Source organism: Glycine soja, chromosome 10, assembly GCF_004193775.1.
Source record: "Glycine soja cultivar W05 chromosome 10, ASM419377v2, whole genome shotgun sequence".
NCBI classification, from domain to species: Eukaryota; Viridiplantae; Streptophyta; class Magnoliopsida; order Fabales; family Fabaceae; genus Glycine; species Glycine soja.
The window spans coordinates 2761679-2775176 of NC_041011.1; the positions used below are offsets into that span (position 1 = coordinate 2761679).

The following is a 13498-nucleotide window of genomic DNA, read 5'->3' on the forward strand; positions in this document are numbered from 1 at the left end:
CTAAATTCAAATTTTATCAGCCTGCTTGTTTTCAGGCTGTTAATAAATCACCTAAATATACATAAATGTTATAAATTTTATGCTCAAAAGGTAAAATGTTTTAGCTCTTTTGATTTGTGTAACTGAAGAACAATTCTCAACTTTGGTCAAATTAACTCATGAATTAATTGAAATAGTTTATAAGCTATTAAAATGTTACCTTACTAAACTAGTATTCTTAACTGATATTATTATTTATTAGGATATTAGTGAAGAAATGAAGAGGAAAAAATATTTATTATAGAGATTATATAAGAGTGTGTAAAAATAATTATGGACAAGTAATTTGCTGTATTTCAATAATTTTTTTATTCTTTAATGAATATTGTAAGAACACTTATTAACATTTTTAAAATTTAATATTGAATTAATTAATATATAACCACTTATGTGGTCTCATTATGCAAGTTGTTGCTATTGGCTGCCAAACTGGGATGACCAAACAGACCAAGTGATCTAAAGAAAACAAAAGACCTTGGCAACAGTGTTTTCTTAATTGTTAGCACCTAAGCAGAGTTTAAAGGTATGAAAGGGACAGCAAGAGAGAAGAAAGAAAAAAAAGGCTCGCCTTTTGATGGCCTATATAATTTCGATTTCGATGGGTGCGCGGAGCACATGTAGAAAGAGAAAGGGCTTTTTTGAGTAATAGGATTATTATCAGTGAAAAGAGTTCCCTTTTTTCTCTGTAAATAAAAGGGTTGTTGTTATTATTATTATTGCCTAGTGTTTGTTTTCAGATCTGTGTCGTATTATTAAGCAGAACAAGCAAGGGTGCAAAGTGGGGGTGTTTTTTTGCTGGATGAGTGGTAGCTGACACTCACTTATGGCGTCTGAAACGGCGTCGTCGGCGGATGAAGAAACCGTTGTTGTTGTTTCGGCTGCTGCGGGTGCAGGAGGAACTGATAAGAGAGGCAAGCACCGGATTCTTGCCGAACTGAAGCGTCTCGACCAAGAATCCAAGTTTCTTCAGGTTACTTAACTACTCTTTTTTTTCTGTTTTTAAATTTCTTCAATTTTGGCAATGTAGCAGAATTACCAATTTCTGACTCTTTTTTGTATATAGTGTGCATGCGGATGTTTAGGTTTGATAAAAAAAACAAAAGGACTATTTAACGATATTTGTGTGTTAAGTGCAACAAAATATGATTTTTTTTGGATTTTGGTTAACGTAGGAGCACCATTTTGATCTGGTTTCTTTCTCGCAATGCATGTTTGGCTTTACAGAATTACAGTTCCCCCCCCCCCCCCCCCCCCCACATCCGCAATTTCCCCGTCTTTAGAACCGTAATTTGTTCTTAATAAATTCACACGTCCTTACCATTTATACTGATAAGTGATAACACGGGTTTACTGGTGGAAAATTGAATCGAACAGCCAAGTTATAAGTGATTACTTCTCAGTGATATGCATGAATGCTTTAAATTTTTCTCTTAGGGCCCTAGAATAATAAGAATATAGATGAGTGGCTAATGTCTAAAATATAGGACACGGGAACACCGCATACACACAAAAAAAGAGACATTCTAATGAAATGAGTAACATATAGCATAATATTTAAATGGATGTTGTCTTCATCCTTTTAAACCTGCCTTCTATAGTTTTTCAAGTGTTTGAGTTGTGTAAAGTTATCCCCGTAAGTGTCCAAGCCAACAAAAAATCAGGGTGTGTTGGTGTTTGAAATGTGTTTCTTTAAACAATAGAGGCATTCGTGCTTCATAGCCAATTAGTCACAATTCCCTCCCTAGTTTGTTGGTTTTGAAATTTCAAGTCATATGTGGACTAAATAAGACCATTCCTTTAGAAGTTTTCGTGTTTAGATATTTTTTAAGCACGTATAAGGAATTCCCCTGTTGGTTTTTCTGTTCAATTTCATGTTTGATATATCTTTGTAAAGGACTATCAATATTTGATGCTCCTCTCTTTGTTATTCTAGTGTAATAGCCATTTTCATTAATTTTTTGATGTTGAGAGAGAGAAATTTGGATCCTCTGTAATGACAGCTATCGAGTTCCTCTGTTAAACTTTTCTTAAGTAACAATAATACATTTATTATTTACTTGGGAAAGAGTACGGGTATAGATGTTATTAAATTAGTTTCACAAATCAACCAGTTCCAGAGCTTTTATATGCTGTTTCTTATTACTAAGGTGTATTTTTCTACTTAGTGTACAGCATATTTTTTATTCTACAAAAATTTGTTGCCCTATTTGAAAGTATCTTAAATTGTCCATGGTATGCAGACCACTAATTGCATTGCAAATTGACAAAACAATTTGAGAGAGAAATTTGCATCCTCTGTGAATGGCAGCAATCCATTTCCTTTGTTAAACTGCTCATAAATAACAATACATTTGTTATTTACAAGGGAAAGAATACGGAATAGACATTATCAAATTAGTTTCACAAATCAACCAGTTCCAGAGATTTTATATGTTGTTCCTTATTCCTAAGGTGTGTATTTTTTTACTTGGTATATTGCATACTTTGATGTCACAAAAATTTGTTGCCCTATATGAGATTATCTTCAATTGTCCACAGACCCCTAATTCCATTGCATATTGACAAAACAGCATATGCTTCTAATTTGAGTAGAACCCAATTTTGATGCATAATGCATTTATCTTCTGATAGATATGAAATGGACAGTTCATTCCTAGATGTTTCTCGAAAGTTCAAAAATATCTAGAGCCATATGAACTTTTTTTTTCTTGTGAGAAATCTGAGCAGTTAATTGAAATTTCTGCTTCCTTCTTTTTGTTACCTTCAAAATTTTAAGATGAGAAAAAGATGAAATGGAATAACTTATATTGGAGGAAGAATTATTTTTCATGTGTTAGACTTTATGACTTCCTAGCAAACAAGAACAATAACAATAGCCTTATCCCATCAAGTGAGGTTGACTATAAGGATCACACGACAGCCATTGAACTTGGTAAAAAACCAAATTCTCAGGAATATTATTCACTTACAAAGAAGGCCACTGGAAGCACCAGTGATGAGAGTAGATTGCATGGTTTTTAGTCTTCTAAAGAGGAGGAGGGGAAAGAGAGCAAGGACATTATTTGGAGGAAGTTGTTAAGAGATATTTCATGGTAAATATCTTTGAAGATTTGGTCTTTAATCAAGCCGATTGGTTTTGTGTGATCCATGTTGCTAAAACTTCACTTAGTGGGATAGGACATTTTTTTTTGTTTTTTTGCAAGGCAAAGAATGTACATATAATAAGTATAACACCAGGTCTGGACTGAGACACAAGGAGTGATATCGGTACCTGCCTTGCAGCAGTTATATCAAAAAATAAGACACCACAAACCAACCTCAGACTATAGCAACGCCTCTTTAAGCTTCACAAAATAAACAATCCCTTCCTATGATACCTATGACAAACAGCCTTCCCAAAAATAATGCAAACTGTATTCAACAAATATCCCTTCCCTGACTAAAGAAACAGAAAGCTGAACATCAAACATGGTAATCCCAAAACCCAAACCAGCATAAAGCTGTCTATATACCAAAAGAAGAAGAAAGCTTGAGAAAAATTTCATCTATTGGCAGCCTGCTGTAGACCAATAATGGGCTCCATCCTCCACTCATGCAGCGATACATGAAAACGGTTGTATCTTGATTGTTGTCTTTCTTGAATCCTTTTTCACAGGGCTAGAAAACCATGCAATTTACTCTCCCCACTGGAGCTTCTAATGGCCTTTTTTGCACATGTCTAAACCAAATTAATCAATTTTCTATCATCCATTCCTCAATAGTTGTCACACTAATATTTCCTTGTATACAATTATTTTGTATCTTGGCTTTTCTTGTGTGGTCATTCATCTATCTTAGTGTTCTCATTTCTATTACTCTCACTTTTTTCTTGTGTTATCCCTTTGAAGCCCAACAGTCACTACTATATAGTATAGTTGGTTGTATAATAGTACAATAAAACTCCCATTTGAGCTTGGTTAGTACTTTGCAAATTTCTATTACAAATAACCCCCAATGTTTTTTCATTGTAACCACCTAACTTGCATCTTGTGTGTGACATCTTCATTAATTTCCACATTGTTTTTTACTTAGAAACTTGTTGTGTGGCATCTCCTATTTTTACCTTCAAAGCATTTTCCTTTTGTTTCTTGGTAAAATTGCAATGCTATACCCATCTTACTCCCACTAAAGCGAAAATCCTTTTATTCCTAAGTATGTCTCCAAAGCTTAAGTTTAGAGTTAACATCTTTTGATTTTAAAATTTGAACTATATCATCCGCAAGTAGCATGTATTCGAGGATAATCTTTTGCTGTGTCTCTGGTAAACACATCCCATATTTAATTAAATAAGGACAAAAGGCTACCCTTGTAGAAAAGTCCTTAGTCTCTTCTCTGAGTTTTCGCACTAGTAGTTATCTCATTGTACATGTTTTGTATAGTCTGGATATAAGGCACAAGAACACCCTTCTTTTTCATAGCCTTTCACAATACTTCTCTTGGCACTCCATCATATATCTTTTTCAGGTTAATAAAAACCATACGTGAGTCTCTTTCTTTACATAAAACTCAATTGATTCTTTGTAATCCCAATCTCTTCCCTTTATCTATGCTCCACAATCTTTTCTCTTAATTCCATATTGTTCCTATCACATCCTAGCGAAAATGCTTAAAATTTAGTCATTTAGGGTCTGCTTGGTTTAACAATTTTTTTTTCATTTTTAATTTCACAAATAATTACCAAAGGAATACCACTTTATTTTTACTGTTTCCTATTTTCAAATGTTTGTACAAAAAAATAAGAAAAGCTTTTTACTGTTTCCCATGAAAATTTTTGAAGACGGGAAACAAAGTTGAAATAATGTAGAAGTTTGTAATTATTTGTGAAAACAAATCTTTTCTTACACAAAGCAAGTCCTTGGTTCCAACAAATTTGTTCTTGTCATATGTGTGTTACGGTTACATGAATGTTTAAGAAAAAGGGTTATATTGCTTTGTTTTTCTAATTGCTTGAATCAATGCTAGGCCATTTTACAAAGCTGAGTTTTTTCTTTTAGTGTAAGCCAATAGTTTAGCTGCTTTGGAAAATCAATTATCTCCCTTGCTGTATTTCCTGCATTTGTCATTTCATTTGTATTCACTCTCTTTCCAGGAAGAATTGGAAGAGCTTGAGAAAACAGAAAATGTGTCGACCATATGCACAGAGTAAGTATTGTTTCATTAGTTGTTTGTCTTCTGTGAAAGAAGAAATGAGAGTATCCTGACAAATAGCTCATGGGAGATTTTAAATTTTATAAATCTGAAACAGATTTGTTGGATTTGCCCATTCAGCAAGATGTATATTGGTGTTTCTCTGTTGGACCTTTTTGTCAACTTGGGGGCTGAATAAACCCTGCATGATTTTTTCGTAGCTTTGCCAAAAAGTTTATCTTATTAGTCGTTTTCTACAATATGCTATGAGGTCTAAACAATTTCACTTGACGTAGTGCAGATTGCTACAAAACATAGACACTAGGCCTGATCCATTACTCCCAGAGTAAGTGGCTATTACCTACATCTTTTACTTTGAATTTCATTTTGCTTGTAGACTTGTAACTTGTAAGTGAAGTGAGTACTCATCAGTTTTCTCTACTAACAGAGTCCATGGACCCGTAAATCTCTTATGGGATAGATGGTTTGAAGGGCCTCAAGATCCACAGGCATGTAGATGTTGGATACTTTGATTTGAAGCTGTGTGTCAATTGCCTTGCGTTGCAAATAGGATGCCACATATAACTGCATTAAAGTGACTCTGGAGTGAAGAAAATGTTTGATGACATGTTATACCACGCACACTAATTCTATAATGGATCCTTGCTTTTATTACATTAGATTCTGTTCCGAATACTGTTTATGTGTAATCACATTCATATACTGCATTCAACTGAGAAGTATCATTATTTGTGCTTGTAATCCCAATCCAACTGTTAATGCACCTGACCTTGGTGGACTTTCATGTGTGCACGAGACGTTAGAGACATTTTAGCATCATTCAGCCTTGAAGGTGGTGTGGCTTTTGGAAAGGCCTTTACAATGCAATGGTTTGACGAGTCATCAACTAGTCCTGAATGATAACGAGATTTTTTGGGCAGAGACCTCTTGGGGTTGGGAGAGCAAAGAAAGCTCATAATCCCTTGTTTGAGTCATTTCACAATTAAATGTTATGATAAGATTTTGTAATCATGTTACTTCTAAGCCTTTTTAAGTTTTGGTGTTTTATTTAACAAGCCATTACTTTTTGCGTGCCCTTGTCCCTCTCTTATTTTGCCCTTCCACAAAATTGCTGTCAGCTGCTATTGTATTTAACCTTTTAATTCCTTTCATGCACAACACAAACACTTGTAGTTGTAGCTGTTCTATTGCATAATAATTATGAATGTCCACCTCTTGTTTCAGCTGAAACCTGGTTTATTGCTCATGTATAGTAGACAGTAAATACAATTAAGAAAGGTAAATGAAAACAAGTAAACAAATTGAATGGGCCTAGTGACCTACTACTTATCAGCCTTTTTAACTAAAGAGGGCCTTGGTCTAAGTAGAAATTGTCTGTGTGCAACCTTGGGATACACTTTATTGTTATCATGCCAACGGCAGATAATGACATACACATCCACATCATGTGATCGGGCAATAGAGGCGATGTGAATGTTGCAGCAGCAAGAAGTTGAGGCATGGTGACATCATGTGATGGACATGGGTTCTAAGACAAATAGTAGCAACTAAATTGGACACATATAGTCAATTATAGTGCGAGTAATAGTGCTTAACAGTGGACACATAATTTTGTTAGATAGAAAAAAGACATTGTCTGTTCTCCATTTTTAAATTGTTGCATACTTGTGTTGTCTAAAATCAGCAATATGATTTTGCTCGCAAAGTAATCTAGAAAGGGATTCATTTCACTTTATTGTCTGCTGCTGGAGAAGTGTACATGTTTGGGGAAAGTTTGTGCATGTGATGGTTCCAAAATCTCTCATCCTCTATTTCTTATTAAATACTATTTTTTTTAACATTCTCAAATGTAAACTTTATTAGCCTAAACTATTGTTGTTTTGTCTTTTCCAATTATGAGTTTATGTATAGGATTAATTGACAACGTCATAAATTTAGTGAAACATATTCAGTTAGTTGAAAATTGTAAGATTTTAGCTTAAAATCAATTAACATTCCCCCTTCACAAATGTTTATTAGAACATCGAGTCTATTAAATGGGTTATAGGCTCTAATAGCATATTAGAAAATGGATTATGAATCTAACTTAATCCTACAAAATGAGTTTATTAAGTGAGAATTTTTTTTCACTTATATATTCTATATTGACATTATTTTTAGTTAATATGAGACTTCAACGTATTTTTCTTTTGTCCACGGCTACCCACCATAATGTGGGACTTCAACAAATTCCTTTACTTATGTGTGACCATAATTAAGGTGGTTTCCTTCCTTCTCACTCTCAAGACTATATACTTGTAAAGTGACAAATTCAGGATGCCCATCAATAGCTCTAGGAGGCCCATCTTGGCACAATATTAAGTTTGATGTGTGGCCTATTAGTTCTTGCTACCATACCACAAAGTGCATACATGAAGTGACAAAGAACGATTTCAAGTTAATCAGAAGTTTCAAGGTCAGAGTCCATAAAATACAATTGGGTTGAAAAATCTAAAGAATTTTACTACTCAAAATAAGTCCCGCTTGCCTCAATTCAAATTATGTGTATACATGTTTGGACAGCAGTGGTCCTAAATCAAAATTAAGTCGCAGTTTCTTCAAGTGGTTAATCTGCTGCATTTAACATGCTAAAATTCAGCATTTAGGCTGTATCTAGAAGCAAATAGAAATGTGATATTTGTGAACAAAAGGGCAAGCTAATTGAGCAATAATTGTAGGGTGCATAGTCTGCAAAGAGAAAGAACAGAAGTCAATGTTTTCTGGCGGCATCATCACTCGCTTGTCCTTGGATTGGAGCTAAACAAAAACAAGTATTGCGTTCTTATTCTCGATTCTGATCAATTATCTATAGTGCGCCTCGCCTCGCCTGCATGAAAGACTGAGACAAATAAATAAAGTTGTAGTGGCCGGCATGCCCGCCAACTAATTAGCATTCAAATTCCCCATATAAATCCAAACCTTTTACTCCATTTTCTACAAGGATTAGTTGGACTCTCGTCTCTATCTTGTTTTAAAATCACTATTAATTTAACTCTTAGAGTATGTTTGGATAGAGAATTTTAACTGAAGAAAGTAATTTATTAGAGAATTTGAATTTCTGTAATCTAGAATTCATTGTTTGGATATTTTTTTGTGAAGAATTTAAAATTTTGAAATTTTAAAACAGAATTTTAAACAACTAAAAATCTGGAATTTTAATTTCCTTCTAAAAGGTGAGAAATTAAGATTCTCTTCTTACAGTCTTATTCAAGAAACACCGTATGAGATTGTGAAATATCGATCGGATCTGAACGTAGAGGAACACGTATAACTAACACACAAATCATATTTTTTCTTTTTTTCATTCATTTTTTTTCACCCTCATGATTTTAACTTTTTTATCCAAACACAAAATTTTAAAAATAAAAGAATTTCAGTTGAAGTATTTGAAATTTTTAGAATTTAAAATTTTTCAAAATTTTAAATTCCTCTATCTAAACACACTCTTAAGGCCTCAGCTAATGATATTTTCTTTCAAGCAACACTTTTTAGAATGAATATGTATTTTTTATTATTGAAGACAATACTCACAAACCATGCTTAAATTATTTGCATGAATTGAACATAATACTCACAAACCATGCTTAAATAATTGAACTAGACTTTCTATGAATATGTATTTTTATAAGTGATTTGAGTTCAAGTGTGTGTGTGAGTGTGATAATTAGTAATAATCTTATCTAGTTCGAGTAGGATGTTATCACGAAAAATACTTTTAGTGTAACTCATGCCACTGACTTATGTGTCACTAGCAAATATTTTCAACGGTGAAGCTTGGCCATTAGGGGCTGCAAATGGCAATTGCAGATGTAATCTTACCAATTTTTGTTAGACAAGAGCTTGTTTGCATTTCTTTTGTATTTTATTATTGTATAACAACAAAATACAGATGAGAATTAATAAGCCATTTGGTACAAGAAACATGGCCCATAAAGAGACCGTTGCATCATCGTCGTCAGCATTACTGAACTCACAATAATTTAGGAATAAAAATTCATAGAAAACTTCAATTGATGTTTATAGTGGGGGGAGTCCTTGACCATAATCACGAGTCTTTGTATGAGTATGGACTATGGAGTGTGCATGAAGCATATGTAGGCATGTTTTGAATCCTCCAATGAAGTGCCCCCAAAGTTAGCAAAGAGAATGGTGTGGTAGCATCAAGCATGTGAGAATGGCTACTATCGATGAGAAAGAGCACTGCATTTGGCAAATTGGTACGCGTCCCAAGCAAAATTAAGATGATGGAGACATCCCCCCCTCTCACTAACCATATTTTTTGCGAACACATCATAATCTAAATCTTATCTCACGTATTGTACTCACAAAAAGGACCGTTATACATCATTTTCTTTTCCCTTTCCCCCAATCACTTTCACTTTGTCTTCCCCCATTTGCTTAATAAATTAAGAGTGTTGCTATATCTACATATTTTTAATGCACCAACTACTTGGAACAACGAGCCAAGCATACATATATTTACATATAACAACCCTCTCCCCTAGTATTAAATCCTTCATGTTATTGGCTAGTTGCCTTTCGTTCAAGGAAATCTATAATAATAAACACATGTCGAGGTGTCCTGGACTAGATAGAGACTTGTTTAGATTATTATATATCATATCATATACTAGTAGTAGTAATTAAATCAAATTCTATTCCATTACTATCTTATACCTAAACCCTATAATATATATGACCTCATTCGCAGCATAGGACTGACCTCTGTTCTGTGCTAGCTGCAATATTTTCTTTTTCTTCTTGATGAATGAATCAGTGGTCTACCCAACTAGCTAGACTAATCATAACATTCGCTTATAGCTATCTCTGTTATTAAAAAACACACAACCATTATTGATTTAAACAAGTTACACGATTTTACTATAGTATAACCTTTTTTAAATGTATTTTTTTTTTATCATTTCCTTTACTGTACGAATTTTTCTAACTTGGTAAAGTGTAATATGGTCATACATACTGTTATGAAAATTATATGTAAGAACAAGATCTAGCAGAAGACACAAAAACTGTTCCCCCCCGCATATCATGTGCTATAGATTCATCTTTTCTTCTTTTCGTCACTCATCATCTTCTTTTGGACTTGGGATCTTTAATTTCCCGTTTTTAGGTAAGAAATAAACAGAAAAGCAAATGCATGTGAATGTTAGGAGACTGCTCTCTTTTTGTGATATAAAAATAAATTTGACCCTTGTTTTAGATTAGGTCGTGCTTGTATTCCTATATATGTCTTATAGCGGTCAGAACATCTGTAGGGTAATTGTAGAATTAAATTCAACGCGAAAAAAATAACTAATCTTCCTCCACTAGATGCCAAGGGTACAAAAACTTTCTTTTCCACTCTTACATTATAACATGGTTAGAGATTTACATAATCTTTCACCTTAATTATTACACAAAATAACTCTCGTTGTGTTGTGGATTCTCTGATATGACTTTATACATACATAATAGTACTTGATTTGAATATAAAAGACTTTTCAGAAATTAAATAATTTTAAAGTAAGTAAAGTGAAATGGTATAATTTAAAATATGTCATGATCTTAACCAATGAAAAAATAAAGGATAAATATATCTTTGTTAATTCATTTTAAAACACGTTCATTTTTTTAAAAAAAGCCTCATCAAATTGAATAATAAAGAAAGATATAATATTGCATGAATTGAAAACCCCCACAACGGATATTAAATTCATACAATGAAGTAGAATTAATATAATTAAACTATTTTTTTTCCAAAGGAATCAAAAGACATATAAATTAGCTTCAATCATTTAAGTTATATCTCTTGATAATTAAATTGTTTTAAGTTCTTTAAAAATGATATAAATAATTTAAAATAAATTATATCTTAGCATCAAATTAATCTATAGTTAAGCAGGGATTGAATTTATGTATGATACAATACATGTATGATTTGAGGATTGGGTGGATTACTATTTAAGTGTAGGAAAGAAATTGTCCTATAATACCCCTCACGGTCAAAGGCAGGGTTGTTCTAGGTTGGTTGCAAAAGAGGGTGAGAAAGTGGCTCAGTCTTGATGAGGTAACATGGGTAATGGAATTGGATAGGAAAGGGGGAAAAAACAAAAGGTGCAGTGGGTGTTGTACCCGAATACAAGGAACAAATATATATGGCGAAGCATATAAAGATACATAAAAGAAACAGAGAATCCATGTGGGTGGGAAGGGAATAGCAGTCTTAGAAAAGATAGAGGAATCAGAATCCCATCTCACCTTCATCATTGATTCGGCATTCCTATATCCACTTCTTCTTTTTTCTTTCTGCCAATCACCTTATTTCTACAATGATATATCATCACCACAAAGAAAAGACCTTGTCTACACCATATAAATTTCCATGCTTCAACCACATATATCCCTTCCCTTCAAATACACTATCATATTACTTATTTATTAACACATGTAGTAGTAGTATTAATAAAATAAACAAACACACTCGCTACCTCTTAAATGCATGTTCCTTAAACAAAATTGAAACTACTACTGTATTAACACATTTTTAACGTCTTTTTTTTTATTAAAATGAATTATACTGACACTATAAAATTTTGTTAGATTGCACAATTTTTTTTATTTTCATATAAATTCTCTTTAATTATTTAAAAATATTACACTAATATTACTTGTACATTATTAAACCCTTTAATTATTTAAAAAATATTACACCTTGTCTCCCTATTAGGGAGGTAGCTATAAATGTTAAAAAGAAAAGACGAATTTGTGTAATTTAACAAAATGTTAGGGTGCCATTGTAATCTATTTATTTTATTAGCTAAAATTTAGTGAATATATATAAAATTATAAGTGAAGTTAAAGGTTTTATTTTTTCTATTTTTTAATTCGTGAAATGATGATAAAAGATATATTAAAAATATCTAATATGTTGTTAGTTTAAGTAAAATTAGACTTTAATCCTTTAAGTAAAATCTTATGTTTAAGCTTTACTAAAGATTGCATGTTAGATTTCTTTTTGATAGAAATTAATTATAAATAAATCTAATGAATACTAATTCACAAATATATCATAACAAAAAAAAATATTAAAAAAGGTGTCAGTAGCATTTCTCAAGATTAAAATGCTGGTTTTAGGCGCTTCATGACATGGTTAAATCCCTCGCACGCAAGAAAATGTTTTTTTAATGATAAACAAAACTTTAAAAATTACTATGAAAAACTAACACTTTAACTTTTAGTTGATTTCTCATTTTATCCTTATTAGTTAATTTAATTACAACTAAATATAATGAATAATTGTATACCATTTTCATAAGTTTACTATATAATAAATGATTCTTTTAAACAGTTAAAATGAAATAAATTATCTTAAAATTACTTTTCACATGATACGTGCAGATATAAAACTTATTTCATATAATTGATTAATTTTAATAATAAAATATTATATCTATAATCAATTATTAAAATAATTATTTTTCGAAACTAATCTAATTTGACTAATTATAAAACTTGTTTAATCGTAATAAAACTGTTTGATGAAGGAATTTATATTTGTAATATAAAAAAAATGTCATATGTTTAACCAAAATAGTTTAAGTGTGAGTCATATTTATATAAAGCTCGTGAAACAATAGGTCCTTCTAAAATGAGCTCAATTGATAGAATAAAAAAGAATTAAATTATATTAACCCAATCTCATATAATGGAGAAGGAATAAGAGATATAAAATTAGGGAATTAAAGGGTTATTTAGTTTAAAAAAATTCTCTATTTTTTAATATTTTATAGGATAAATAGTAAAAAAATTACTAATTTCTGTTTTCATTTTTTCTTATATAAACTTCAAAAATATAGAAAATAAAGTGAAAATACAAAAAGAAAAAAAGAAAATAATTTCTAAAATCAAATAACCCCTTATAACTAATCACTGTATTGAGTGATTTATAATAAGCAAAAATGCTTGACCAAATAAATAGGTAGAATAAGAAGATCCTCTCAATCAACAACTTAAAAATGGTTGCAAATTTTTTGTGAGAAACTTAGTTAACAACATATCACAAATAAGGTTTATACAAAAGGTTAACTTTTGACAGATATTTTTATTTCTCTTCCTTTAAAATACAACTTGTTTCTTTTAAAAATTTCGAAAAAGTCACAAAATAGGCAGCATGAACTAATGTGTAGCTTCGTTGAATAGGTATCATTTAGGAGACCGGAAAGAAATGAAAACAAAT

At 31.7% G+C, this 13498-nt stretch overlaps 1 protein-coding gene across 1 annotated transcript; it reads left to right on the plus strand.

The window, feature by feature from the left end:
- Nucleotides 1-536: 536 nt before the first annotated feature.
- LOC114372346 (guanine nucleotide-binding protein subunit gamma 2-like) lies at nt 537-6301 on the plus strand. The gene is made up of 4 exons (XM_028329849.1): nt 537-1009; nt 5168-5220; nt 5507-5551; nt 5654-6301. The coding sequence occupies exons 1-4, from the start codon at nt 863-865 to the stop codon at nt 5736-5738; spliced, it is 330 nt and encodes a 109-aa protein (XP_028185650.1). The 5' UTR covers nt 537-862; the 3' UTR covers nt 5739-6301.
- Nucleotides 6302-13498: the final 7197 nt, after the last annotated feature.

Bases quoted from the DNA above. Each gene is read 5' to 3' on its own strand.
- LOC114372346 (XM_028329849.1), top strand. From the start codon at position 863: ATGGCGTCTGAAACGGCGTCGTCGGCGGATGAAGAAACCGTTGTTGTT. The intron at 5,221-5,506 runs GTAAGTATTGTT...GACGTAGTGCAG, and splicing joins GTGTCGACCATATGCACAGA to ATTGCTACAAAACATAGACA. The intron at 5,552-5,653 runs GTAAGTGGCTAT...CTCTACTAACAG, and splicing joins CCTGATCCATTACTCCCAGA to AGTCCATGGACCCGTAAATC.